General features: G+C 46.2%; 1 protein-coding gene across 1 annotated transcript in view; it reads right to left on the bottom strand.

Moving 5' to 3' along the window:
• Positions 1 to 476: 476 nt before the first annotated feature.
• The window catches only part of LOC137327487 (neural cell adhesion molecule 2-like), a 1142796-nt gene continuing 1117783 nt past the window's right edge, over positions 477 to 25489 (bottom strand). Inside the window, exons 17-18 of the mRNA XM_067993365.1 lie at positions 18032 to 18148; positions 477 to 10811 (exon numbers count right to left, since the gene is read on the bottom strand). Of these exons, the coding sequence (XP_067849466.1) occupies positions 10700 to 10811; positions 18032 to 18148 (229 nt within the window). The 3' untranslated portion in view covers positions 477 to 10699. The remainder of the gene's footprint in view (positions 10812 to 18031; positions 18149 to 25489) is intronic.

The raw sequence follows: 25489 nt of genomic DNA, 5'->3' as shown, positions 1-25489 counted from the left end.
ATCCAATAAGGAATTCAGGAGAAACTTCTTCACACAGAGAGTGGTTAGAATGTGGAACTCGTTACCACAAGGAGTAGTTGAGGCGAACAGCATAGATGTACTTAAGGGGAAGCTCGATAAACACATAAAAGAGAAAGGAATAGAAGATTATACTGATCGGGTTAGATGAAGAGGGGTGGGAGGAGGCTCATGTGGAGCATAAACACCGGCATAGACCAGATGGGCAGAATGGCCTGTTTCTGTGCTGTAAATTCTGTGTAGTACTACGTAAAAAGAGATTATCCAAACCAGGGGTAAAGCCAAGTCCCCGAAGGCCACAAGAACCTTTTCTGTTAATATCCAGATAAAGAAATGAAGCCTATGTGGACAAACTCAAAGTACCAATGTGCTCCAGCAAGCACCACACAGCTAGAATATTTCTGCGTATGAGCGATTGAAAAATTAATAATTTATTAAAAATGACAAAAAACATGAAGTAATTTTGTAATGAAAAGTATATTTAATAATAAATAAATGGTACAGAGTGATGTGAAGTTATTGACGTGAGACATAAACCAGACTTTCCAGGTGCCTCACTGGGATATTTTAAAAACACCAGTCCCACCCACTTTGCTACACTTTGCATCCCAGGTTTTTACACAGACAACAGACGTTCCCCAGGAGGACTCATGAGAATGGTGGGTAAAGCTCGCTGTGAATCTCGCATGATGGGAAAGAAACGCAGACAGCCGGGAGCCCCCGGAGCCTCGGACCGTCTTTTTTACGATCTGTTTAGGGTTGCCAACTCTAGTTGGGGCGTTTTCCTGGAGGCATCATCACATGACCCTCCCGCTTCCAACCGCCCGCCCCCACCCCCCTTGCTCCTGCCATTGGTCGTCCGACAAGTCCATCCTCGTGGTGCCCCGCCTCCTCACGGCCAAATGGAAAGCGAACAGATTGGACGATTCTTGACTGTCAGTCAAACAACCGTTGCCCCCCCCACCCTTCCATCTCCAATATTTGTAAAACTTGTAATCAAAAGTGTTCAAAGTTAATGGAAAGAAACCCGCGTTTTTTTTTAACATCCCTATGATTGTTTCTCCAGGGTTGCTGGAAACAGTGTCCAGGAGATCAATCTTTAATTCCTGGAGACTCCAGGACAATCCTGGAGGGTTGGCAACCCTAGATCTGTTGGATTCCCTAAGGCGCACCCCCACCCCCGCCCCAGGCAGACCACGGCCATTGAAGTAACCGTGAAAGGAGACTTTGCGAATCAAATTGATAAAAATCTCTGATCGATGCAGAGTTAACTGATCTCGGCTGGGGTCGTAATCGGGTCGCTGCTAATCAGGCCACAGGAATAGGAAGGGGGGGGGGCAGAATTAATTCTTGTTCCTGTTCCCTGTCCGTAAGTGCACATGTGTTCGGATAGGATCGGCCCTGCCTCCTCCTCCTCCTCACCCCCTCCCCAAATTCAGTTGAGGGTCCATTTTCCAAGTTGGCTTCGCCCACCAACCACACTTACGAGGAAATCAGGGGCCCACCGTCCAGGATTAAAATGAATGGATAGAGAGTCACGGTCAGTGCACATCCAATGTTCCCTCATGCGCACAACCGCAGGGCGAGGCTCCACACCGGCAGTGTGAACTCGGAAAATACCGCCCTTGCTATTCAGCCTCACACATGAAGGCTGTCCTCTTGGGTGAGGTAGCGGAGGGCAGCAGTGTCTGTGGAACCCCAACTCACCAGTGTGATACCGGGGATAAATGGGTTAAACGATGAGGACAAGCTGCACAGACAAGGCTTCTATTCCCTCGAGAATAGAAGATTAAGAGGTGATCTAATGGAGGTGTTTAGGATGATTAAAGGAGTTGATAGGGGAGATAGAGAGAAACTCTTTCCTCTGGTGGGGGGAGTCCAGAACAAGAGGTGAAGTCAGGAAACATTTCTTCACACAAAGGGGTAGTGGAAATCTGGAACTCTCTCCCCCAAAAAGCTGTTGAGGCTGGGGGTCAATTGAAAATGTCAAAACTGAGATTAATGAATTTTTGTTGGGCAATGGTATTAAGGGTTACAGAACCGAGGCGGGTAGATGGAGTTAAGATACAGATCAGCCACGACCTAATTGAGTGGCAAAACAGGCTCAAGGGGCTGATTGTCCTACTCCCATTCCTACTCCTGCAAGAATCAGCACCTTCAGAAGAGGGTAGAAAATTGGGATGAGGGGCCTTCGATTCCCAAGGGATGAGCCTAACGTTGGACCTTACTCTCTGGTGTTCCTGTAAGTGCCTTGCCTGCATTGTTGCCACTGGAAGACCTCCCACTTTCTTTAAATAATAGCCTCCTACGCGCTCCATCGTGTCTGCACTTAACCAGAGCAACTCTCACTTCTTGCACCATCTTGCTTTAGATTTCTGTACACTTCATTGTTAAAAAAAAAATCCTTTCAACAAAGCGAGGAGTCATTTAAGCCTGTAAGGAACAAAATGGATTGAAGTACGTTTCTGCAGCGACGTAAACCAAGAGCAGCCCTTAAAATACACTTAAGATAAGCGTACAGCTTTTGCGTACATACGGGATGGAGGGAAGGGCCTTACAGCTTAAGCCCTCCAGCGAAGGTAAATGGGAAGCGGAGGATGACTTCCGACTGGTATCTTAGACAGATAGCAGCTACGGCCCGTGACATTTTGTTGAGAGACTCTTGCGCCTCTGGTTAGTTTATATATTTAGAAAGAAAAGTTAACCCCTTTTTTTTTTCTAACACATGCAGGATATATACTGCATACATGGCATTTAATTAGAAAAAACACAGGAGCATGATTCGCAGTGTTTCAGGCTGCGTACACTCTTCACTAACCCATGTCTGCAGCCTGTACACCAACCACTCACAGATCCCTTCGATACATATACAACAGCAATTTTGAATACAAGCACAGATTGGAAATCAAACCCAGCAAAAAAAAACAATGTTTCAATGTCGTTTAACATGCCCCCAGAACAGCGTATATATATTTTCACAAATTTAATTGAACTACTGCACTGTGGGAGCTCTCTCGACTCGAAGCCTTATAAAAATCATAAGAGTGCCGGTATGCAAGAGACTTGTGAATTTGATTTATTCTGAATGTTTAAACAAGGCATATTCAAACTTGTGGACCAAGACTTGTGTTTTTATATATATATATAAAAAAAAGAGAAATTCTTAAAGGGGAAATAGACCCCAGCAGTGAGGTTATTCTTTTTGTTAGATTAGTCAGGCAATCCCCTTTAAGAGGGTGTGTTATCCCTCAGCAGTGATGTCATTCCTTTCATGTGACCCAGGTGAGACCAATGGTGGACGCTTCAGTGTGACGGGCAGTGTGACGGGGCAGTGTGACGTGCAGCGTGACGGAGCAGCGTGACGGGCAGCGTGACGGGGCAACGTGACGGAGCAGCGTGACGGGCAGCGTGACGGGGCAACGTGACGGGCAGCGTGACGGGGCAGTGTAACGCAAAGACCAAAGTAGATCCGCCATCTGTTATATAAAAATAACGATCCTGAATTTGAGTGAGTTATAGACTGGCACAATCTTGGCATTCAGCAGCCACTAACTTCTTTCTCATACAGCACAGCTGGACGCCATTCGGCCCATCATGTCTATGCTAGCTCTTTGAAAGTGCTATCCAATTAGACCCACTCTCCAACCCCCCCCACCCTCCCCTGCTCTTTACCCGTAGCCCTGCAAATTTTTCCTTTCTGTATGTGAATATTTTGTGCTCATGAACGTGAAGGATGCTGGGGAATGGAAAAACTTTCAGACAGCTGCATATACATCTGTCAGCATCAAACAATCTCAGGTTCCCACAAGCTCTCTCAACTCAGCGATAACACTTTCCCTTAGCTTCTCATGGGTCCTCCCGCAGTCTCTCTGAGGGAGATTCCCATTTAATTCCCAATTAGGGGTGGTTGTATCCTGTGGGGGTCCATGCTTCCTAAAAACTGTCCATACAATTCATGCACAGCCATCACCAAAGAGGAGACTTCCATCCCAGCAGAAGAATAAATGTAGAAAAAAAAGGGAAACAGGGAGATACCAGCTGTTGAAGGATTTAAGGCATAAAAGTCTGTGACCTTTGGGGCCTTGATCAGTCTTATATGTCGAGTTACATCGAAATTACAGCACAGAATCATGCCATTCGGCCCAACTGGTCTGTGCCAGCATCAATGCTCCATATGAGCCTCCTCCACCCCCCCCCCCCCACTTCATCTAACCCTATCAGGATACCCTTCTATTCCTTTCTCCCTCATGTGCTTATCTAGTTTCCCCTTAAATACATCTACGCTATTCCCCTCAACTATTCCTTGTGGTAGCGTGTTCTACATTCTAACCACTCTTTGGGTAAAGGAGTTTCTCCTGAATTCCCTATTGGATACAGTCCTATATTCTAAATGACGTTGGTACGTATCAGGGCAGTGGGCTAGTTAAGTACATCCAACGATGCGTCATGGTAGCCTCCTGGTACGCTGCCTGATTGCCTCAGGGAGTTAGGGAGCAATGTCCCAGCATTTTTCCCTGAAATTGGACCCTGTGTTTTTTTTTTGCTTCCTCCAAGAGTTTGCCTTACTAGCGAGGGGGGAGATGCCCCAAGTTGCATTGGACAATGGGTAGAGTGAGAATCAATGGGCCCTACTCTTCATATGTTCATATGGAGAAAGACCATGGGAAGGAAAGAGGCAGAATACAGTAATGTCATTTCACTGTCAGCTGTGGATAGTCCATATGATGGATGCAGCTTGCCACTTTTAACCACCTTTATTTTTTTTTGGCGTGAAATTATTCCTCAGGATGAATGGATCTGGTTCTGGTTTTTATCTGGAGCTCTTCCAGTCAGGCCCACCACATTGTCCTGTTCAATGTGCAACACACTGAAAGGAATGACTGCACTAAAGGAGTTTAATGGAATTACCCCCCCCCCCCCCGCTTAAAGCCTCGAAAGGTCCTTTCAAATGAAAACCGACCAAAGACCTTCTGACACACCGCAAAGCGATAAACAGCAAAGAATACAGGAGTTCAAGAACATCAAGTTAGAAAAAAACATCCACCAAAGCTTTACATCTTCATAACAGACTGTTTCATTTTTTTTACATTTTTGTTTACAGTAAGGCTTAAAAAAAATCAAACATTTTAGGAAATGAAACACAATTTCAAGAGAAAAAGATATTAAAAGGTGTTTATATAATTGAGGACCTTTATGTCCACCTGACTGCACTTACACGAATGGGACCTGAAAGTAAAGGACTTAGAAGAGTGATCACAAGCTTCTCACAAAATGGCTGCCAGGAGTACTTTAGCCAGCGATTAAAATGGCGGAATAAGCAACTGCGAAGAAGACCCATTGCTTCTGTTGGAATAACATGGGTATGTTTTTTTTTTTTGCAGAGCAGGAATGTTCCAGGGAAAGAGATACATCTAAAGCATTTCACTGAGATGGGTTCATGCTCTTTGACTGCTGTGTTGGGTGACATTGGTGGCTTGCATGCCTTTTATTATTGTGATTCCCCCCCCTTCCCCCTTCACTATTCTCAAAACACACAGCTTCAAAAATTGTTCAAGGAGAAATAAACTACAAGTCATTGTTAGAACATAAGAGCATAAGAACATAAGAAATAGGAGCAGGAGTAGGCCAATCGGCCCCTCGAGCCTGCTCCGCCATTCAATAAGATCATGGCTGATCTGATCCTAACCTCAAATCTAAATTCATGTCCAATTTCCTGCCCGCTCCCCGTAATCCCTCATTCCCTTTACTTCTAGGAAACTGTCTATTTCTGTTTTAAATTTATTTGACTGAATTGGCCCTGAGAATCCATGGGCTGGGACCCGGCACTTCATAGAATCATAAAATCTTACAGCACAGAAAGAGGCCATTCAGCCCAACGTGCCCGTGCCAGCTCTTTGAAACGGCTGTCCAATTAGTCCCAAAGAAGGGTAAGAACACAGTTAAGAAAGCATGAAATAAAAATTGATACACAGTTGTGGTGAGCACATAATTAAAGGCTACATAGAATTACAGCACAGAAACAGGCCATTCGACCCAACTGGTTTGTGCTGGTGTTTATGCTCCACACGAGCCTCCTCCCACCTGACTTCATCTCACCCTACCACATATCCTTCTATAGGTTGATTGGCTAAGATGGCCTTTTGGTTTAACACATGGGTGGCATTACGTGGCAGTTGAATATGAATTTGCCTCCATGTTTTCCCACATGTAGAGTTCCCAACCTCAACTGAGTGTCAAGGGGGACGAATTTAGATTGGATCATGTGCACATTTGAATGTTTTGGGGGGCTAAGAGGAAGGGAATCGAGATTGTTTAAAAACTTGGCGTTAGGTTCTTTGCTACTGTATGGTTCTGCCCAGGGAATGGTGGGAGAGTGGAACCTTGGGAAGGAAGAAAATAGTTTCCAAAATGGTGTCGGGGGGGTGGGGGGGGTGGGCAACACTGATCTCAATCATCAGTGTTTCTAAAGAGAGATCCTCCTTGAGCTCAGGAAGAATACACACCAAAGTAACTCTTGTGTACTGGTATCATATCAAACAATGCTAACACAACATTAAATCATTCAAAAATAGTTCAGAGAACAATAAACGGTTCCAGGGATATCGGTGTTGATGTTGTGATACACAATTTTTTTTCACAACTGTCAAAGGTGCACTGTTAAGCCTTATCACTAAGACGCACTTAACTAAGTGACAGTGGTGCCGTGTTCCAGCTGTTACAATACGTGCATTGACGTGCAGTCGCGCCAAGGGATGTTAAGTGATATCTAGTGTAGTTAGAGGCTGTTTCCAGCACTGCTAGTGATTTACGATCCAGGGCAGTGAAGCTATGACTAACACTAATGGCTAATGGCCGCCAGCTACCCCGCCCACGCTGGCGTTGGTCATTGTGCATGCCTAGACCGTGAGTGCCAATGGTCTGATTGACCATAGGGGGTACTACCCTACATAATCTTCACTTGGCATCCGCACAGGTGCAGTTTGCAGTGACCGTTCTATCGCGGTTAGTAGCAGGAACTGTGAGTGAGCTTTCACTTCTCTAGCTCACGTACCAACTCCCCCCGCAGTTGAAATCGGCTAACTGGGAATTGAATCTAGGAGCCCCTTAGATCTGAATGGCACAGGTTAACGCTATCTACAGCAACTCACCCAGTGAAGGAGCTCAGAGGTCCATTTTATGGAGCTTCAGATCCTCATTGAGTAGAGAAGGTTCAGATGGCTGAGCTACAAAGAAGGGTTAGAGGGTCCATTTGCAACAACTAGAAGTTTGCATTTACAGTTCATTAGAATGATTTCCCGAACAGCAAAAGGTTCATAACAAAGGCTTCTACTTAAAGAGCCTCTTTTATTCCAAAGAAATAATTATATTTGAGAACTGTGGTAGGATACTGACACCGCTATTCTGGAGATAGGAAGGACCAGAGCAACATAGGAACAGGAGGAGGCCATTCAGCCCCTTGAGCCTGTTCCGCAATTCAATTAGATCATGGCTGATCTGTATCTTAACTCTATCTACCCGCCTTGGTTCCGTAACACTTAATACCCTTACCCAACAAAAATCTACCAATCTCAGTTTTTGAAATTTTCAATTGACCTCCGGCCTCAATAGCTTTTCTAGGGGAGAGAGTTCCAGATTTCCACTCCCCTTTGCGTGAAGGACAGTGTAAGGTTCCCATTCATTTTTTTTCTCCCCACGTTTCTTCTCCTGGAGATGCTGACCATCTGGCTCCTCAGGACACTGGCAGCACTCTGGCACTCTGCACCGGTGCTCACTCTGCATCCTGTGGAACTAGATGGTGTGTGTTGGCTGTTCAGGACATCAGAGCTGAGCTCGATCCTATCCTCGTCCAAAGTCCATTCTATCAGGTGTCGTTGAATAGCGAGCAGGTCGCGATCCCTGAACTCGCTGAGATGGGGGGGGGGGGGGGGGGGGGGCGGTGAGGGAGGAATCAACCAAGGTTCTTGCTCCTGATCACTGTCTAGTAACTTCCTACTGAAAGTGCTCAGTGGTGGATGGCAGGCGAGGAGTGTAAGGGGCTTGTTGGTAATGCCCCACCCTCCCAATTGCTGAAGAGGCCACTGGTGTCACCGCCAAGGTTCACACGCGAATAAGGTCACCTAGGCGAGGGGCCAGAAGGAGGCTAGAATGGGCAGTGAAACCAGAAGAGGCAGCTCAGAAATTTCTGATTGAGTTGGACAAAATATGTTAGTGGGCAGAATTACGACAAATGAAATTCAATATGTCAAGTATTGCACGTAGGAAGGAAAAATGAGCAAGATGTGTGCTTCATGGAGGAGATGAGGAGACTTTTCATGATGTGGAATGCATTGCCTGACAGGATGGTGGAAGCAGATTCAATAGTAACTTTCAAAAGGGAATTGGATAAATACTTGAAAAGGACAAATCTGCAGAGCTACGAGGAAACAGCTGGGGGAGTGGGACTAATTGGATAGCTCTTACAAAGGGCCGGCACAGGCAAGTTGGGCTGAATGGCCTTCTTCTGTGCTGTAAGATTTTATTCTATGAGTAGGAACAGTCCCCAAAAAGAAATCAACAACTCCAGGAGAGGTCAGTGAGGGATGCAACAGTTTAAGACTTGGTAGACAGATTAAACCTGTGGGTAAGTGCCTCTTGTTAACAGTACTGACACGTGGAATTGCCATCAACCAAACTATCCACAGTTTCTTCAGCTGAGCACCATGGCCACTCAGGTAGGCCTTTTCCACACCGCCCGTCAATCCGCCTTACCGACACAAAACTTTTTATTTTCACAATCCTCCCTTCTGCCAGAGAGAAAAAAAAGATCAAATTTAAGGGCAAAGTCACTCCGATCTCTGAAATCAGAATTCTGTTTGGTTGTGCCTCTTTGTACAAAACCCCTACCGTTAACCGGCAGGGTGGGCTGATTTACTCCGTGTCATGGTACGAGACCACCTGGAGCAATTAGCTGTTATTTGCTACTTCAAAGAAAAGTCAAACAAGACCTTCAATCTTCTCCCCTTGACCCTGTCCTTTCAGAAACCTTTTTTCTAATGCACAAGGCAGGGGTCTGAGTGAACTGTGCTCGGAAATTCCTAAACCTCTCCACCTCTCTCTCCTCCTTTAAGACGCTCCTTAAAACCCACCTTTTTCACCTTTCTGTGGCTCGGTGTCAAATTTTGTTTGATAATCGCTCCTGTGAACTGCCTTGGGACGTTTTACTACGTTAAAGGCGCTATATAAATGCTAGTTGTTGTTGTTGATAGCCAGGATTCATGAGATATGGAGACCCACTGGGCAATTAGGGATGGGTAATAAATGCTGGCCTTGCCGGTGACGCCCACATCCCCTGAATGAATTTAAAAAAAGTAGGAACATATTGACAGGAGTAGGCCATTTAGCCCCTTGAGCCTGTTCTGCCATTCAGTGAGACCGTGGGTGATCTCTATCTGAACTCCATCTACCCACCTTGGTTCCATAACCCTTAATACCCTTGCTTAACAGAAATCGACAGCCTGAGACAAGGGAGGGTAAGCAAGCTAATTCATCAAGGTTTCTTCCTGACTGTGCTTTAAGAGCCAATAATACTTTCTATGTGGGTTAAGCCAGTAGCACTCTCTGTGTGGGTTAAGCCAGTAGCACTCTCTGTGTGGGTTAAGCCAATAGCACTCTCTGTGTGAGTTAAGCCAGTAGCACTCTCTGTGTGGGTTAAGCCAGTCGCACTCTCTGTGAGGGTTAAGCCAATAGCACTCTCTGTGTGGGTTAAGCCAGTAGCACTCTCTGTGTGGGTTAAGCCAGTAGCACTCTCTGTGTGGGTTAAGCCAGTAGCACTCTCTGTGAGGGTTAAGACACAACAGATCATGACTTATTTTCAGATATGTTGAAACAGAAGCTTCATTTAACAGGTCTGAGCTGAAAGTCCACCTTGATCTGCACATTTGGGGACATCAAAGCAAATGATGTACTACCACAGCGATATTCTCACACAAAAAGAAAGGTAGTCAAACAGAAATATATTAATCCAATTAAATATCTTACAAACTTCGGGGGGTGGGGGGAGGGAGGGGAGTGGTAATTGGGGCTACAGTGAACTTCAAGAGAGACAAAATCGAGGAGCAAATGTGTGATATTTAAAACCAAAACAAAAGTTACTGGCGGTATCCGTCTCAAACCCTGCCCGCCTTGAATTACTAAAAACCCGCAATCTATCTACAATCGATTCCCTTTCCCTCTTCATCACAGGCCATTTAAAAAAGAAAGAGTTGCACAAGGGACAAAATCGCATTCTCCAGTGTTACAAGAATAGATAAAACTTCATGGTACACCAACTGGGAAACAACAGCTTGAACATTTTGTCCGCTGTATATATATATAATATATATATATAGAGAGAGAGAGGGAGAGCAATATAAAGATTGTTTCTAACTTTTACTCCACAATATCATTTACATGTTACACTTGTTTTATTTTCTGAATGGCAAAAGGAAAAAAAAATTAAGACAGAAATATTTTTTTGTTTCAAAAATCCTTCCAGAAAAATGAGGACAAATTTCGATTTCTTGTATTACTGATAATGCAACTTATGAAAGTTTCCAAAGCCATTCTAATGCCTCAGCCTCACAAATATGTATTTCTCTTCCCTACAAATATTGGTTGTAAGGGTATCCGTGTTTAGCATGTTTCATTGACAGAGTTCTTCCCATTATGCTTTGCTGCTTTCTTCTTTCGATTGGATGACATCATTGGGCACTGCCCCCTCTGTGTTCTCTGGACTCAAAGCTTCCTTGCCATTGCCTTCCGTTAATGGTGACTCCCTGCAAATGATCGACAGATGAGAAGAAGCCGCGAGGATAATTATTCTAAATTATCACATATCAGGCGAAATCTAGTGAGTCCTGTATCTCTGGCACTGACCAGCTCCTAAAGAAGGAACTTGCATTCAAATTGCACTTATCCCACCCTTGGGATGTCCCAAAGTCCTTCACGCCCAATGCATCACTTTTAAAGTACGGTCACTGTTTTTGTAGGCAAAGGTCTCACAAACATCAAACCAGCTACAAAAGCAAAATACTGCGGATGCTGGAAATCTGAAACAAAATCAGAAAGTGCTGGAAATATTCAGCAGGTCAGGCAGCATCTGTGGAGAAAGAAACAGAGCTAACATTGACAGGTTATTGAAAGATATAAGATTGCGAAGGGGCTTGATCGGGTGGATGCGGTAAGGATGTTCCCAAGGATGGGTGAAACTAGAACTAGGGGGCATAATCTTAGAATAAGGGGCTGCTCTTTCAAAACTGAGATGTGGAGAAACTTCTTCACTCAGAGGGTGGTAGGTCTGTGGAATTTGCTGCCCCAGGAAGCTGTGGAAGCTACATCATTAAATAAATTTAAAACAGAAATAGACAGTTTCCTAGAAGTAAAGGGAATTCGGGGTTACGGGGAGCGGGCAGGAAATTGGACATGAATTTAGATTTGAGGTTAGGATCAGATCAGCCATGATCTTATTGAATGGCGGAGCAGGCTCGAGGGGCCGATTGGCCTACTCCTGCTCCTATTTCTTATGTTCTTATGTTCTAGGTCGATGACCTTTCGTCAGAACTGGAAGAAGTAAAGATTTAACAGTTTTTAAGCAAGTACCGAGCCGGAGGGAGGGGGAGGGGAGGAATGAACAAAAGGGAAGGTCTGTGATAGGGTGGAGGGCAGGAGTGAATAAATAACGAAGGGGAAGATGGTGCAAGGCAAAAGTGGGAAAATTAAAGAAACAAAAGATGGGTCTAGAGGAGCTGTAAATGGCAACAGCAGGACCATTACCAGCACCTGCTGTCCAAAATAATGGGACTAGTGGTTATGATCTGAAGTTATTGAAATCAATGTTGAGTCCGGAAGGTTGTAAAGTGCCTTAACCAAAGATGAGGTGCTGTTCCTCGAGCTTCCGTTGAGCTTCTTGGAACAGTGTAAGAGGCCGAGGACAGAGAGGTCAGAGTGGGAGTGAGACGGGGAATTAAAATGGCAAATGACCGGCAGGTCAGGGTCACACTTGCGGACTGAGCGGAGGTGTTCAGCAAAGCGATCACCCAATCTGCGTTTGGTCTCCCCAGTGTAGAGGAGGCCGTGTTGTGAGCAGTGAATACAGTAAACTAAATTGAAAGAAGTACAAGTAAATCACTGTTTCATCTGGATGGAGTGTTTGAGACCCTGGATGGGAGGAGGTGAAAGGGCAGGTGTTGCATCTCCTGCACTCTCACAGGAAGGTGCCGTGGGAAGGAGAGCGGGTGTTGGGAGTGATGGAGGAGTGGACCAGGGTCTCGCGGAGGGAGCGGTCCCTTCGGAATGCTGAAAGGGGAGGGGAGGGGAAGATGTGTTTGGTGGTGGGATCGCGCAGGCGGAAATGGCGGAGGATGATCCGTTGAATGTGGAGGCTGGTGGGGTGGAAGTTGAGGACAAGGGGGACCCTCTCATGGGAGGGAGGGGAAGGGGTGAGGGCAATAGTGTGGGGAATGTGATAGGGCTCTTTCAACCATAGTGGAGGGAAATCCTCAGTTGAGGAAAAAGGAAGGTATATTGGAAATACTGGTGTGTAAGATGCTATCGTCGGAACAGAAGCGATGGAGACGGAGAAACTGGGAGAATGGAATAGTTATTTAATCATTCCTGCTTCCACCCTATCACAGACCTTCCCTTTTACTCTTTCCTCCCCCCCGCCCCCCCCACACACTTCTCCTGGCTCTGTACTTGCTTATAAACTGCTAAATTTTCACTTCTTCCAATTCTGACAAAAGGTCACTGATCTGAAACGTTAACTCTGTTTCTCCCTCCACAGATGCTGCCTGATGTGCTGAGTATTTCCAGCACTTCCTGTTTTTTAATAACTAGATAAGTGTGCGTGTTGATTGAGGGATGAATGTTAGCTAGGACACTGGGAGAACTCTCTATTCTTCAATTAGCCCCATGGACCTTGATCCGCACAAGCAAATGGGACCTTTGTCTTAACGTCTCATCCGAAAGACAGCACCTCTGGCAAATGCAGTGCTCCTAAAATACCCCACTGGAGCATCAGGCTAAATTGTGCGGTCAAATCCTAGAGTGAGACTTGAACCAATAGTCCTGTGACTCGGACGAGACAGTTACCACTGTGCCAAGCTGCACAGCGCTTATGTGCCTCTGTGTCAGGTCCTGTATATGTACACAGGTGAAAGGAACAACTATGGCAAAGATAATGGAACAGGGAATTGAGGGGAATGTGGCCACATGGATAGAGAAATGGTTGGAGGGCAGAAAGCGAAGGGTTGGGGTAAAAGAAAGTTTAGTTTACTGGAGAGATGTGCAGAGTGGTGTTCCACAGCGATCTGTTTGGAGCTACTCTTATTTATCATATACATAAATGACCTGGACTTAAGAATTGAGGGAACCATATCAAAATTTGCTGATGATACCAAACTAAGTCTCCGTCCAGTTGCGAATGTTTTTTTTTTGGTCAGGTGGGTGTCTGAAACGTGCAGAATCATTGGACTTAAAAATATCCAACACAACCTACTGCGAAATCCGAATCAGTGCAGTCTCCATGAGCACACTCTCTCTGTAGGGAGCCCCACATACCTAACCCCAGAAAACACAGGTACAGGTTGGCAAGGTTGAAAGATCCCAAAGTGCGTGTATGGCTACTGCTGGAGTTGACCCAGTTAAAGCCAAGCTAAGTATCAGATTGGCTCATTTGGTAGCACTTTCATCTCTGAGTCAGACAGTTGTGGGTTCAGGCCCCGCTGAAGGACAAAAGCACATAATCAAAGCTGTCACTTCAGTGCAGTACTGAGCGAATCCAACACTGTTGGAGGTGTCATTTTTGGGGGGGTCCTATGTGCCTGTTCAGGTGGACATAAAAAGTGTCATGGAACCATTCAAAGAGGAGCAGAGAGATCTCTTGGCATCCTGGCCAACAGTGCCCTCAGCCATGGCTCAGTGGTAGCACTCTCACCTCTGAGTCAGCAGGTTGTGGGTTTCAGTCCCACTCCAGAGACTTCAGCACATAGTCCAGGCTGACACTCCAGTGCAGCACTGAGGGAGTGCTGCACTGTCAGAGATGCCGTCTTTCACCTGAGACATTAAACCAAGGCCCTATCTGCCCTCTCAGGTGCACGTAAAAGATCCTTTGAAGAAGAACAGAAGAGTTTTCCTGGTGTCCTGGCCAACATTTATCCTTAAACACCTAAAACAGATTACCTGGTCATTTATTTCATTGCTGTTTATGGGACCTTGCTGTGCACAAATTGGCTGCTGCGTTTCCAACATTACAACAGTGACTACACTGTAAAGCACTTTGGGACGTCTTGAGGTTGTGAAAGGCACTATATAAATGCAAGTTCTTCTTTACCAAAAGCCCTGAAAATCCACAATCCTGTTCTACCATAGTAAAAGTGAACGCGCGGGACTCCTGGGTGCTGGCCAGTTGCACTCCTGATCTTGTTGGCACTTCTAGGGTCAGGCAATTTGGCTAAAGTGGGTTGGTGCCTGTGCCATAGCGGAGGTGCCTGCTAGGTAGGGGAGGAGGAAGTAGTGGCATTGGCCAACCAACGGGACCCCAGTGTGTGGCAGGTCTGACCGAGAAACCCCTCCAAAGAAAACTATTGGTCCTTTTGCCCAAGAAGGCTGCTTCGTAACTGGCTGCCAGGCTTCTCAAAGTTGGTCAGCATCATATGCCTGTTTCACGATGGCGTACAGTATGCAATAGGGCATCAGAGGTGAAATTGGCAGGAATTCCACCAGACTGTGTCCCCCTGCCAATCCCACCTCCTTCTGTGGTTTCAGCTACAAAGGGGGCCAATGTGGGAATCGCCTGGTCCCACCCTCTCCCAGGAAAACCCCGACGCAAGCAACGCGAGATGGTGATCAGGCGTAAACAGGTCCCGTCTATCCAAGTTCCAGTAGCCTCCGCTTGTCCCAACAAGGGCCCTAGGAAAGTTGGGGCCCATCTACTCTTTCATCTCATTTGCTGTCCGTGGCACCTTGCTGTGTGTAAAGTGGCTGCTGCGTTTACCTAAGTAATGACAGTGACTGCACTTCAAAAGCAATTGATTGGCCGTGAAGTGCTTTGGGACATCCCGATGACAAGCACAATATCAGTGCCAGATTTTTTTTCTTTCTAAAATGGCAGAGACTCCTGGCACAGAGCACAACAGCCCAGAATTTGGCAAATTGACATGAGGTTGGCAACCTCTCTTAGAGAATGAATCTGAATAACTAGTTAGGAGATTTGTGCTGTCCATTGTGCACATTTATGGCCAATGAGAGACACTGGAGGCATCAAACAGTAAACAAACAGATGGGCTCAGAATGTTCTTTGTGTGATCCACATGTTGGCAGTTTACCCAGTTCAAATCAGTTCACACAATTGCGCAAATCTCTTACATTTATTTTACATTTTGGGCTGTTTTCTCCACTTACTGGCGCTGGTCAGACACAAGACATATGGCAAACATTCTGAGCCAGGCACCTACACACACCCAGAGAGGAGAAAGGGGTCAGAACTGCAGTGAGGTTTCTCGTAAATTCTTATTTTAAATTTACTTTTCCTTTCAAATTTACTTTCTCTGCTCCTCCAACCCCAAAGCCTCCAAGGGAAAAGGTGTTTCTTTTCAATGCAAAAGCTTCTTTTTTGCTCCAACTTATAGTTCATTAACAGATCAAGCTTTGAAACGCGTAATTTTTGAGGGCGACATGTTAATTTCAGAGAAGAACAGGCATTCTCTCTACTTTTGTTACTTTGACCCCTCTCTGTCGGTGAGAGGATTGGTCAGCGATGATCTCACAGGCTTCCTCCGGGACTGACCTGGAATTGAAAGCCTCCAGGAAGGGCTGGCCCTTTCATGATCCCTCCTACACTATGGGGAAATGGTAAATGTCCGCTCGGTAATGCTCCATGAGAGTATAGCCCAGGTTGCATAAGTTCACCATGTGGCAAAGCTGTGGGTCTACAAACTGAGGTCCTAGGCATTGTGGTATTGTATGTAGGAGCACCAATGTCCAGTGACTCTGTATGTAGGAGCACCAATGTCCAGTGACACTGTGTGTAGGAGCACCAATGTCCCGTGACTCTGTATGTAGGAGCACCAATGTCCAGTGACACTGTGTGTAGGAGCACCAATGTCCCGTGACTCTGTATGTAGGAGCACCAATGTCCAGTGACACTGTGTGTAGGAGCACCAATGTCCAGTGACTCTGTGTGCAGGAGCACCAATGTCCAGTGACACTGTTGTGTGGGAGCACCAATATCCAGTGACACTGTGTGTAGGAGCACCAATGTCCAGTGACACTGTGTGTGGGAGCACCAATGTCCAGTGACACTGTGTGTAGGAGCACCAATGTCCAGTGACTCTGTGTGCAGGAGCACCAATGTCCAGTGACACTGTTGTGTGGGAGCACCAATATCCAGTGACACTGTGTGTAGGAGCACCAATGTCCAGTGACTCTGTGTGTAGGAGCACCAATGTCCAGTGACTCTGTGTGCAGGAGCACCAATGTCCAGTGACACTGTTGTGTGGGAGCACCAATATCCAGTGACACTGTGTGTAGGAGCACCAATGTCCAGTGACACTGTGTGTCAGAGCACCAATGTCCAGTGACACTGTGTTGGAGCACCAATGTCCAGTGACACTGTGTGTAGGAGCACCAATGTCCAGTGACACTGTGTGTGGGAGCACCAATGTCCAGTGACACTGTGTTGGAGCACCAATGTCCAGTGACACTGTGTGTAGGAGCACCAATGTCCAGTGACACTGTGTGTGGGAGCACCAATGTCCAGTGACACTGTTTGTGGGTGCACCAGCGTCCAGTGACACTGTGTTTGGGAGCACCAATGTCCAGTGACACTGTGTGTAGGAGCACCAATATCCAGTGACACTGTGTGTAGGAGCAGCAACATCCAGTGACACTGTGTGTAGGAGCACCAATATCCAGTGACACTGTGTGTTGGAGCACCAATGTCCAGTGACACTGTGTGTAGGAGCACCAATATCCAGTGACACTGTGTGTTGGAGCACCAATGTCCAGTGACACTGTGTGTGGGAGAACCAATGTCCAGTGACACTGTGTGTGGGAGCACCAATGTCCAGTGACACTGTGTGTAGGAGCAGCAACATCCAGTGACACTGTGTGTGGGAGAACCAATGTCCAGTGACACTGTGTGTGGGAGCACCAATATCCAGTGACACTGTGTGTAGGAGCAGCAACATCCAGTGACACTGTGTGTGGGAGAACCAATGTCCAGTGACACTGTGTGTGGGAGCACCAATATCCAGTGACACTGTGTGTAGGAGCACCAATATCCTGTGACACTGTGTGTAGGAGCACCAATGTCCAGTGACACTGTGTGTAGGAGCAGCAACATCCAGTGACACTGTGTGTGGGAGCACCAATATCCAGTGACACTGTGTGTGTCAGAGCACCAATATCCAGTGACACTGTGTGTAGGAGCACCAATATCCAGTGACACTGTGTGTGGGAGCACCAATATCCAGTGACACTGTGTGTAGGAGCACCAATATCCAGTGACACTGTGTGTAGGAGCACCAACGTCCAGTGACACTGTGTGTGGGAGCACCGATGTCCAGTGACACTGTGTGTGTCAGAGCACCAATATCCAGTGACACTGTGTGTAGGAGCACCAATATCCAGTGACACTGTGTGTAGGAGCACCAATATCCAGTGACACTGTGTGTAGGAGCAGCAACATCCAGTGACACTGTGTGTGGGAGCACCAATGTCCAGTGACACTGTGTGTAGGAGCAGCAACATCCAGTGACACTCTGTGTAGGAGCACCAATGTCCAGTGACACTCTGTGTAGGAGCACCAATGTCCAGTGACACTCTGTGTAGGAGCACCAATGTCCAGTGACACTGTGTGTAGGAGCAGCAACATCCAGTGACACTCTGTGTAGGAGCACCAATGTCCAGTGACACTGTGTTGGAGCGCCAACATCCAGTGACCACATGACTCTATGTTACTCCCAATCCTGAACCCTTGGAAAGTGAGCAGACTTACTCGGGCTCTGTGAGCGGTGTGGTTTCATTCGGTTCATTCGCTGAGCTCCCATCGTGGTTTGTGATTGGTTCATCTTCCGTCCTCATCTCCACTATGGGTTCTTTTGATCCATCCTTCCTGAAAAGTTAGAATGAAGATTAGTGAAAGCCTGCCCCTTAAAGGGGCATCATATCTATTTTCACTTGGCATGACACAAATCCAATCAAAATGCATCATCCCGTCACTGTGGGTGTTGTCTCCATAATGAAATTGACACAAGGCTCCTCGACATTGAACAAAGAAGATTGAAAGATTGAACAGGCCGTGGCTCATTTCTCCAGAAAAGAGAAGGCTGAGGAATGATGGAGGTCTTTAAGGTTATGAGAGGGTTTGATAGGGTAGAAGTAGAGAAGATGTTTCCACTTGTGGGGGAGACCAAAACCAGAGGTCATAAATATAAAACTAATATTTATCACTAATAAATCCAATAGAGAATTCAGGAGAAACTTCTTTACCCAGAGAGTGGTGAGAATGTGGAATTCGCTACCACATGGAGTAGTTGAGGCGAATAGCACAGATGCATTGAAGGGGAAGCTGGATAAACACATGTGAGAGAAAGGGACACAAGGGTATGCTGATAGGGTTAGATGAAGAGGGGTGGGAGCAGGCTCGTGTGGAGCAGCGATCTGTTGGGTCGAACGGCTCGTTTCTTTGTTGTCCATCCTATGTAATTCAATGTAAATAAAGGTTTGCCAAATATTTTTCATTCATGTACGCAGTGCACGTTTAACAAATACAGCACACAACAAATTCAGGGTATTTGTATTCCTCACAAGCCAAAGGTACATATTACAAGTGACAATTGGCACACCTTGGAGAGTTTTATTGACAGTAAATGGAGCCTCTGGGAGCTTTATTGACTGTATTGCCAATATTTATGATTTTTGTTTAACTTTTATGGAGGTATGTACTCAGTTTTATTTTACTTTACTTGTATGAATTTTATATTCATTGAATTGAGACAAATGGAATAGTTTCCCATTTTAGGCACCCAGTATTACAAGCAAGCAACCCCAGGGCAGATAAAGCATGGTTAAATGCACAGTGAATCTCTCTCTCTTCTCCCCAACAAGGTGACTCAACCCCAATCCTCAGAAGAGCCGTCCCTATTGCACCAATGTGACACTTCCCGTTTACGGGCCAATTTATGCCCTTTAGAATCTTGGTTCCGACTCGAAAGACTCATTTTAAATAAGAATTTTTCGATCAAAAAAGCTAGAAGATTTCATCCCATCAGTCTGTGTTGGATTTGAATCCAGGTCTCCAGGTGCAAGGTCAGTGGCTAACTCACTGCACCATCCAATTCCAACTTATCCCAAATTTTCAATGTTATTTCCCTCGGCCCGTATAATCTTGCTGTGTACCCACTATGACAGAGAGGGCAGACCCTGGGGGAGAAATTACACTCACGGTCATCCGTTTTTGAGCCTGAAAAACGGGCAGCCAGGAGTTGAAAATCAGGGGAAGGGGTGAGGGGAAACCTCAGCCACCTCAAGGCCTGTCTGGTGCCATAATTCAGGCCAGGCCTGTAAATGGGTGAGCAGACCATCCGCCTGAAACAGCTGCTTAACTACGCAAATCGGGGTCCTCCGCAGTTTGTAGGACCCCGATACAAAATCAGGTGCACATGGGCTGAGCTTGAGATGAATTGGTTATAATTTCACCTTTAGGCATTGCCTCATGCGTCACAGTGATAGGCCTCGGCAGCGTTCTAAAAACGAACTGCCATCTCCCGAGTTGTCTCTTACGGCAGATGGGAGCTCAGGGACAGTTCTAACACTAAATGCATTGAGCGAATCAGCAGAGTGAAATGTTCTCCAGACCAGTTTTCTGGTTTGACATTGAGCTCTACCGACACAGGAGCTTTCAGTGGAGAGCGGCCTTGAGCAAATACTTGGTCTTTATTAGTTCACGCACAGTTTCAACAACAGCTTGCATTTATATAGCGCCTTTAACGTAGTAAAACATCCCAAGGCGCTTCACAGGAGGGTAATCAGACAAAAATTGACACCAAGCCAAAGAAGGCGACGTTAGGACAGGTGACCAAAAGCTTGATCAAAGAGGTAGGTTTTAAGCAGCATCTTAAAGGACGAGAGAGAGGTGGAGAGGCAAAGAGGTTTAGGGAGGGAATTCCAGAGCTTAGGGCCTAGACGGCTGAAGGCATGGCCGCCAACGGTGGGCCGAAGAAGGAGAGAGACGCACAAGAGGTCACAGTTGGAGGAACGTAGAGTTCCTAGAAGGTTGTAGGGCTATTGGAGGTTAGAGATTTCGGGTCTTTAAATGTTTACATTGATGATGCCACCTTTTTCAGAATTGCCCAGTATTTAAAGTCTTTACCTAGACCGCACCTGGAGTACTGTGAGCAGCTCCGGGCACCGCACCTTCGGAAGGACATATTGGCCTTGGAGGGAGTGCAGCGTAGGTTTACTAAAATGATACTCGGACTTCAAGGGTTAAGTTACGAGGAGAGATTACACAAATTGGGGTTGTATTCTCCAGAGTTTAGAAGGTTAAAGGGTGATCTGATCGAAGTTTATAAGATATTAAGGGGAACAGATAGGGTGGATAGAGAGAAACTATTTCCGCTGGTTGGGGATTCTAGGAGTAGGGGGCACAGTCTAAAAATTAGAGCCAGACCTTTCAGGAGCGAGATTAGAAAACATTTCTACACACAAAGGGTGGTAGAAGTTTGGAACTCTCTTCCGCAAACGGCAATTGATACTAGCTCAATTGCTAAATTTAAATGTGAGATAGATAGCTTTTTGGCAACCAAAGGTATTAAGGGATATGGGCCAAAGGCAGGTATATGGAGTTAGATCACAGATCAGCCATGATGGCAGAGCAGGCATGAGGGGCTGAATGGCCTACTCCTGTTCCTATGTTCCTACATAAGAAAAGGTGGAACTGGAAATGGTAGCATATTCCTTCAAACCCATCCGTCCACAGACCGTGTATATCACGGATTCCTCCCAATCCATTTAGTCTCCTGAGGAAAAGTCCTGCAAAGATTCTCTCCCACCCCATAGTTAAATCAAGCAAAACTTCGGACGGTCATTCTAACCTTGCAACTTACGTTATACATCCATGGACTGGTTGCATTCCTTGGCAGGTTCACGGTCCCCAGCAGTTACATTGCATTTGATCACATCCACCTGCACTTATCAATTGTTAATGCAGTGAGTATTGTTGAAAAGATTCTATTTCTATATTATACCCAGTCAGACAGGTCTTAATGCCTGCTCATACTATGGGTTCTCTGGTCTGTTTGTGACTCTTACTTCCGGCACCAACTTTGAAGCCTTCAGATCATCTGCTCTTGTCTCTTCACAGAATAAATTCAAACGCACAGGGATAATGTTAACCAACTCGTATCTGGATGTGCAAGTGTGCGGCAGATGTTACCACTTCACTTTTCACGCAGGTAAGAAGGACAAGAGAAGACCAGCAGGGTCACCCCATCCAGACCTCGCATACCCCCGCCACCTCCCACCCAACCCGAGCAACACTATCACCAGAGAGAGGTAAGAAAACGGAGGTGCAAACCTGTGATCATAGAATTACACAGATCGAGTTTACAGCACAGAAAGACCATTCAGCCCAACTGGTCTATGCCAGCGATTATGCTCCACACGAGCCTCCTTCCATCTCTCTTCATCTAACCCTCTCAGCATATCCTTCTATTCCTTTCTCCCTCCATTATCTAGCTTCTCCTTAAATGCATCTATGATAGTCGCGAGTGGGAGCAAGTTCCACATTCTAACCACTCTTTGGGTAAAGAAGTTTCTCCTGAATTCCCTATTTAGGGTTCCTATTTAGTTTTGGACTCCCCCACAAGTGGAAACATCTTCTCCATGTTTACCCTAAAAATCCCCTTCATAATTTTAAAGACCTTTATCAGGTCACCCCTCAGCCTTCTCTTTTCTACACAGTCAACTGTGGGAAATTCATCTCTGACACCCTAATGCAATAAGCAAGCTCCAGGAGAGTGCAGTTACCCGGGTCACCATCACAATCACAGCTAACAAACAATTTACCTTCTTATAACTGGAAATGTCCTCTCAGGAACTTGTGAAGTTCCCTTTTCAGGAACTTAATAATCACTGCACTTTGTACCGAAGGACAATGGCTGCCTGCATCTAATCTCTTTGCCTACAGATTGCCTTGACATAACCTCTCATCCAACCACTGTTGTCCATTTCATATGTTCTATCTAAAGACTGTATCCAATCCCATCATCATTTTAACAACTTCAATCATATTACCTCTAAGTTTCTCTATACCTGCGTTTCTCTGAAGTAAATAACCCAAACTCTTGAGCCTTCCCTCAAATCTAAGAGCTCTCAGTATTATCCTGGCTCCCCGCCCCCCACCCCCCGAATATCGATATGTCTTACCATGCCGGGGACCAAAACTGGACACAATACTCTAAGTGCGGACATACCCAGAGCCTTATATAGTCTGAGTATAGTACTCTACATTTTTTAATCTATGGCCCTGCCAATACAATCGTAAATCCTATTTGCTTTCCCTATAGCCGCCTCACACTGCTTGTGTACCTTTATTGAATGATTAACTACAAACCCCCGTCTCTTCCTTAACCCGTTACCTTCAATAGATACCCTGCACGGTACAGACATTCCTGGAGTATCCTCGCCCAACCTGCATGGCATTCAATGACATCTGGCACACATGGACCCATTCATGACCTACCTAAATCAACTTGAAACTTATTGATTTGTTCTGTATTACAAAGCCCTGCATACATTTCTGTATCATTCATAAATCTAAGAATGGTTCCAGCAAAGCCTTCCTCAAGATCATTAATAGAAATGGTAAACAGCACTGTCCCATTACAGAGTACTACCGAACACCGTGTGTAACTGAGTCCCCAATCCCATCCTTTCCCATTAAGGACAACCTGCTGTTTACATGATTTCAATCAGCTGCCTATCCATTGTAATAATTGCCCTTTAATCCCATGAGATCTAATTTTATTCTATTAGCCATCTCACCATCATCATCATCGGTGGTCTGCCTAAGGCAGGTTCTGACTCAATTCTCACTTTTCCAAACCACTCTGTCCCGCCATCTCTGCGGTACTTCATCAAACATTTTTTGGAACTCAGGGTGTAGAACATCAACTGGACGATCTTCATACTCCATCTAGTCACTTCCTTAAAGAACCTAACCACGTTACTGAGGAAGGAGCTCCGTTTTCGGAAGCTACGTTGGGTATCCCCCCGTAACCACTGAACTATCTAAGTGATCATATTTCTCACATTTTGAACAATGTTTTCCAATCGCTCCCCGACGATTGAAGTCAAATCCGGTTACATGATCTTCCGCCAGAGTTACATTCCAATTTGCTGATGAGTCACATCCAGATAGTTTGTTGGTTTTTATCTCCCCTTCTTATTACCTGATCACCTAAGTCTTTTCCCCCACCCCCCGCACTGATTTTCTTCTCTCCTCCCCCTTTTCCAAAGGGTGTTGACGCCTTGCTGGGATAAGGTTCCATGGGGTTCTGCTGTGGCTCGGCTGTGACGTTCCCCACCTTAGTTGAATAGCTCGCCAGCGCTTACCGTCGAGGCTCAAACATGAAGAACGTGGAGCCATAGCCCAGCGTGACTCAGGAAAGCCAGGGACGAGGAACTGAGACGAGAAATCGATTAAGGATCCCTTGACGGCCCAGCAAGTAGGTGAGACTGGAGCAGGGAAGTTCTCAATTTGATTCCCAAGTCTGTGCAGAGTTAGCTCTGAACTGGGGATGAGCAGTATACTTGGCCTTGATGCTTTCTTTCAACAGGTCTCTGGATAGTGATCAACACCAGCAACTCGAGCTGTCTTTTCTCTCCCCTCCCTGACAGGGCGCTGAGGGACTGTGGTACTCAGATTATTGCTGTGATGGAGATCTGTGAATCAAACCTGGGACCTCCCTGGTCTGAGCAGCTCTGTTAAACACTGGGAACTGCACCAGCCAACTAACTCATCAGGGGATCCAAGGGTCTATTTCTGTTAGTGTGGCGATACGCTGACACCTTCCCTGTTTAACAGGCATTGGTAACAGAAAGTCTAATTTGCAATTAATCTAATTTGCACATTTCATTAATATGTTCTCCATCGTAGTTCGCCAAATGCACCCATTCAGCTTTAACAAAGATTTAGATTTAACAGTTTTTAAATTGTGAGGAAAAAGTCAAATCCCTAATTAACCAAATATATTCAAACATTTTACTCCTCATTAGCATAATTGCAAATTTGTTATTCTTTGCAGTATAACCGAATAAAGTCCATGAATTTTAGGACGATAGCACTTCTGGTGTTTGAGTCCCAAATGACATCCCACCAATAGTACTTGACCCTCATTCTCTGGCACACACAGGTGCGGTGTCTGTAATAACCCACAGTTAACAGTAGGTAGGTCCGAATCATCAGAGAAGGAGGCGGATTGTATGTTTTTTTTTGCAACACCTGCCTTTGATTGCCTTTGTATTAAGGTTTGTTTTAACTGTTTGTATGTTGTTATCAGTCAGAATGGGAACCAGCAAAAGAAAAAGTTATGGGGAGGAATGGAGACTAGTTACATATCCTGAGAAAGGCCCTGGAAATCCCATGGCAGCACAATGGGGCAGAGACCCAACATAAAGGGGGGAGTCTTAACCCCACCTCCCCATGATGGGCGGGAGAGGGTCGGGGGGGTTAGCATGTGAAACCCGACCCCAATCCACCGCAATCGCGCCCGTTTCCAGTTTAACCCCGGCGGGTTTGGGGGCGTCCCGGTAACTCGCTCTGGAGAGGCGGGGTCAGTCGTTATAATATTTAAATGAGGCTCCGTTCCTCAGATTTTGGGAGCCATTTGGATTTAACGGCTGCAGGCCGGGTTTCCCAGGGTTTGGGAAACCCAGCAGCTAAAGGGAGGCGGGAACAGGTGGATCCTGCAGGTAAGTACTTTTTAGATCACAGCTTGTGGATCAGGAGGAGCAGGAGAGTTTCACCTGGCCCCCCCAAGCAATTCTTCTGCTGCAATCGTCCGACCGACCCGCCCACCCCTCCCCCACTCCCGCGATCTGCCTCACCCTTCGACCTACCTCACCCTTCCATCTGCCTCACCCCTCGATCTGCCTCACCCCCGATCTGCCTCACCCCTCGATCTGCCTCACCCCTCGATCTGCCTCACCCTTCCATCTGCCTCACCCCTCGATCTGCCTTACCCCCGATCTGCCTCACCCCTCGATCTGCCTCACCCCTCGATCTGCCTCACCCCTCGATCTGCCTCACCCCTCGATCTGCCTCACCCCTCGATCTGCCTCACTCCTCGATCTGCCTCACCCTTTAATCTACCTCCCTCCTCGATCTACCTCACCCCTCGATCTGCCTTACCCCTCGATCTGCCTTACCCCTCGATCTGCCTCGCCCCTC

This window comes from Heptranchias perlo, chromosome 11 (assembly GCF_035084215.1).
Source record: "Heptranchias perlo isolate sHepPer1 chromosome 11, sHepPer1.hap1, whole genome shotgun sequence".
Lineage (NCBI taxonomy): Eukaryota > Metazoa > Chordata > Chondrichthyes > Hexanchiformes > Hexanchidae > Heptranchias > Heptranchias perlo.
Note: the sequence above shows the minus strand (reverse complement) of the source record. Positions and strands in the feature narration are given on the sequence as shown.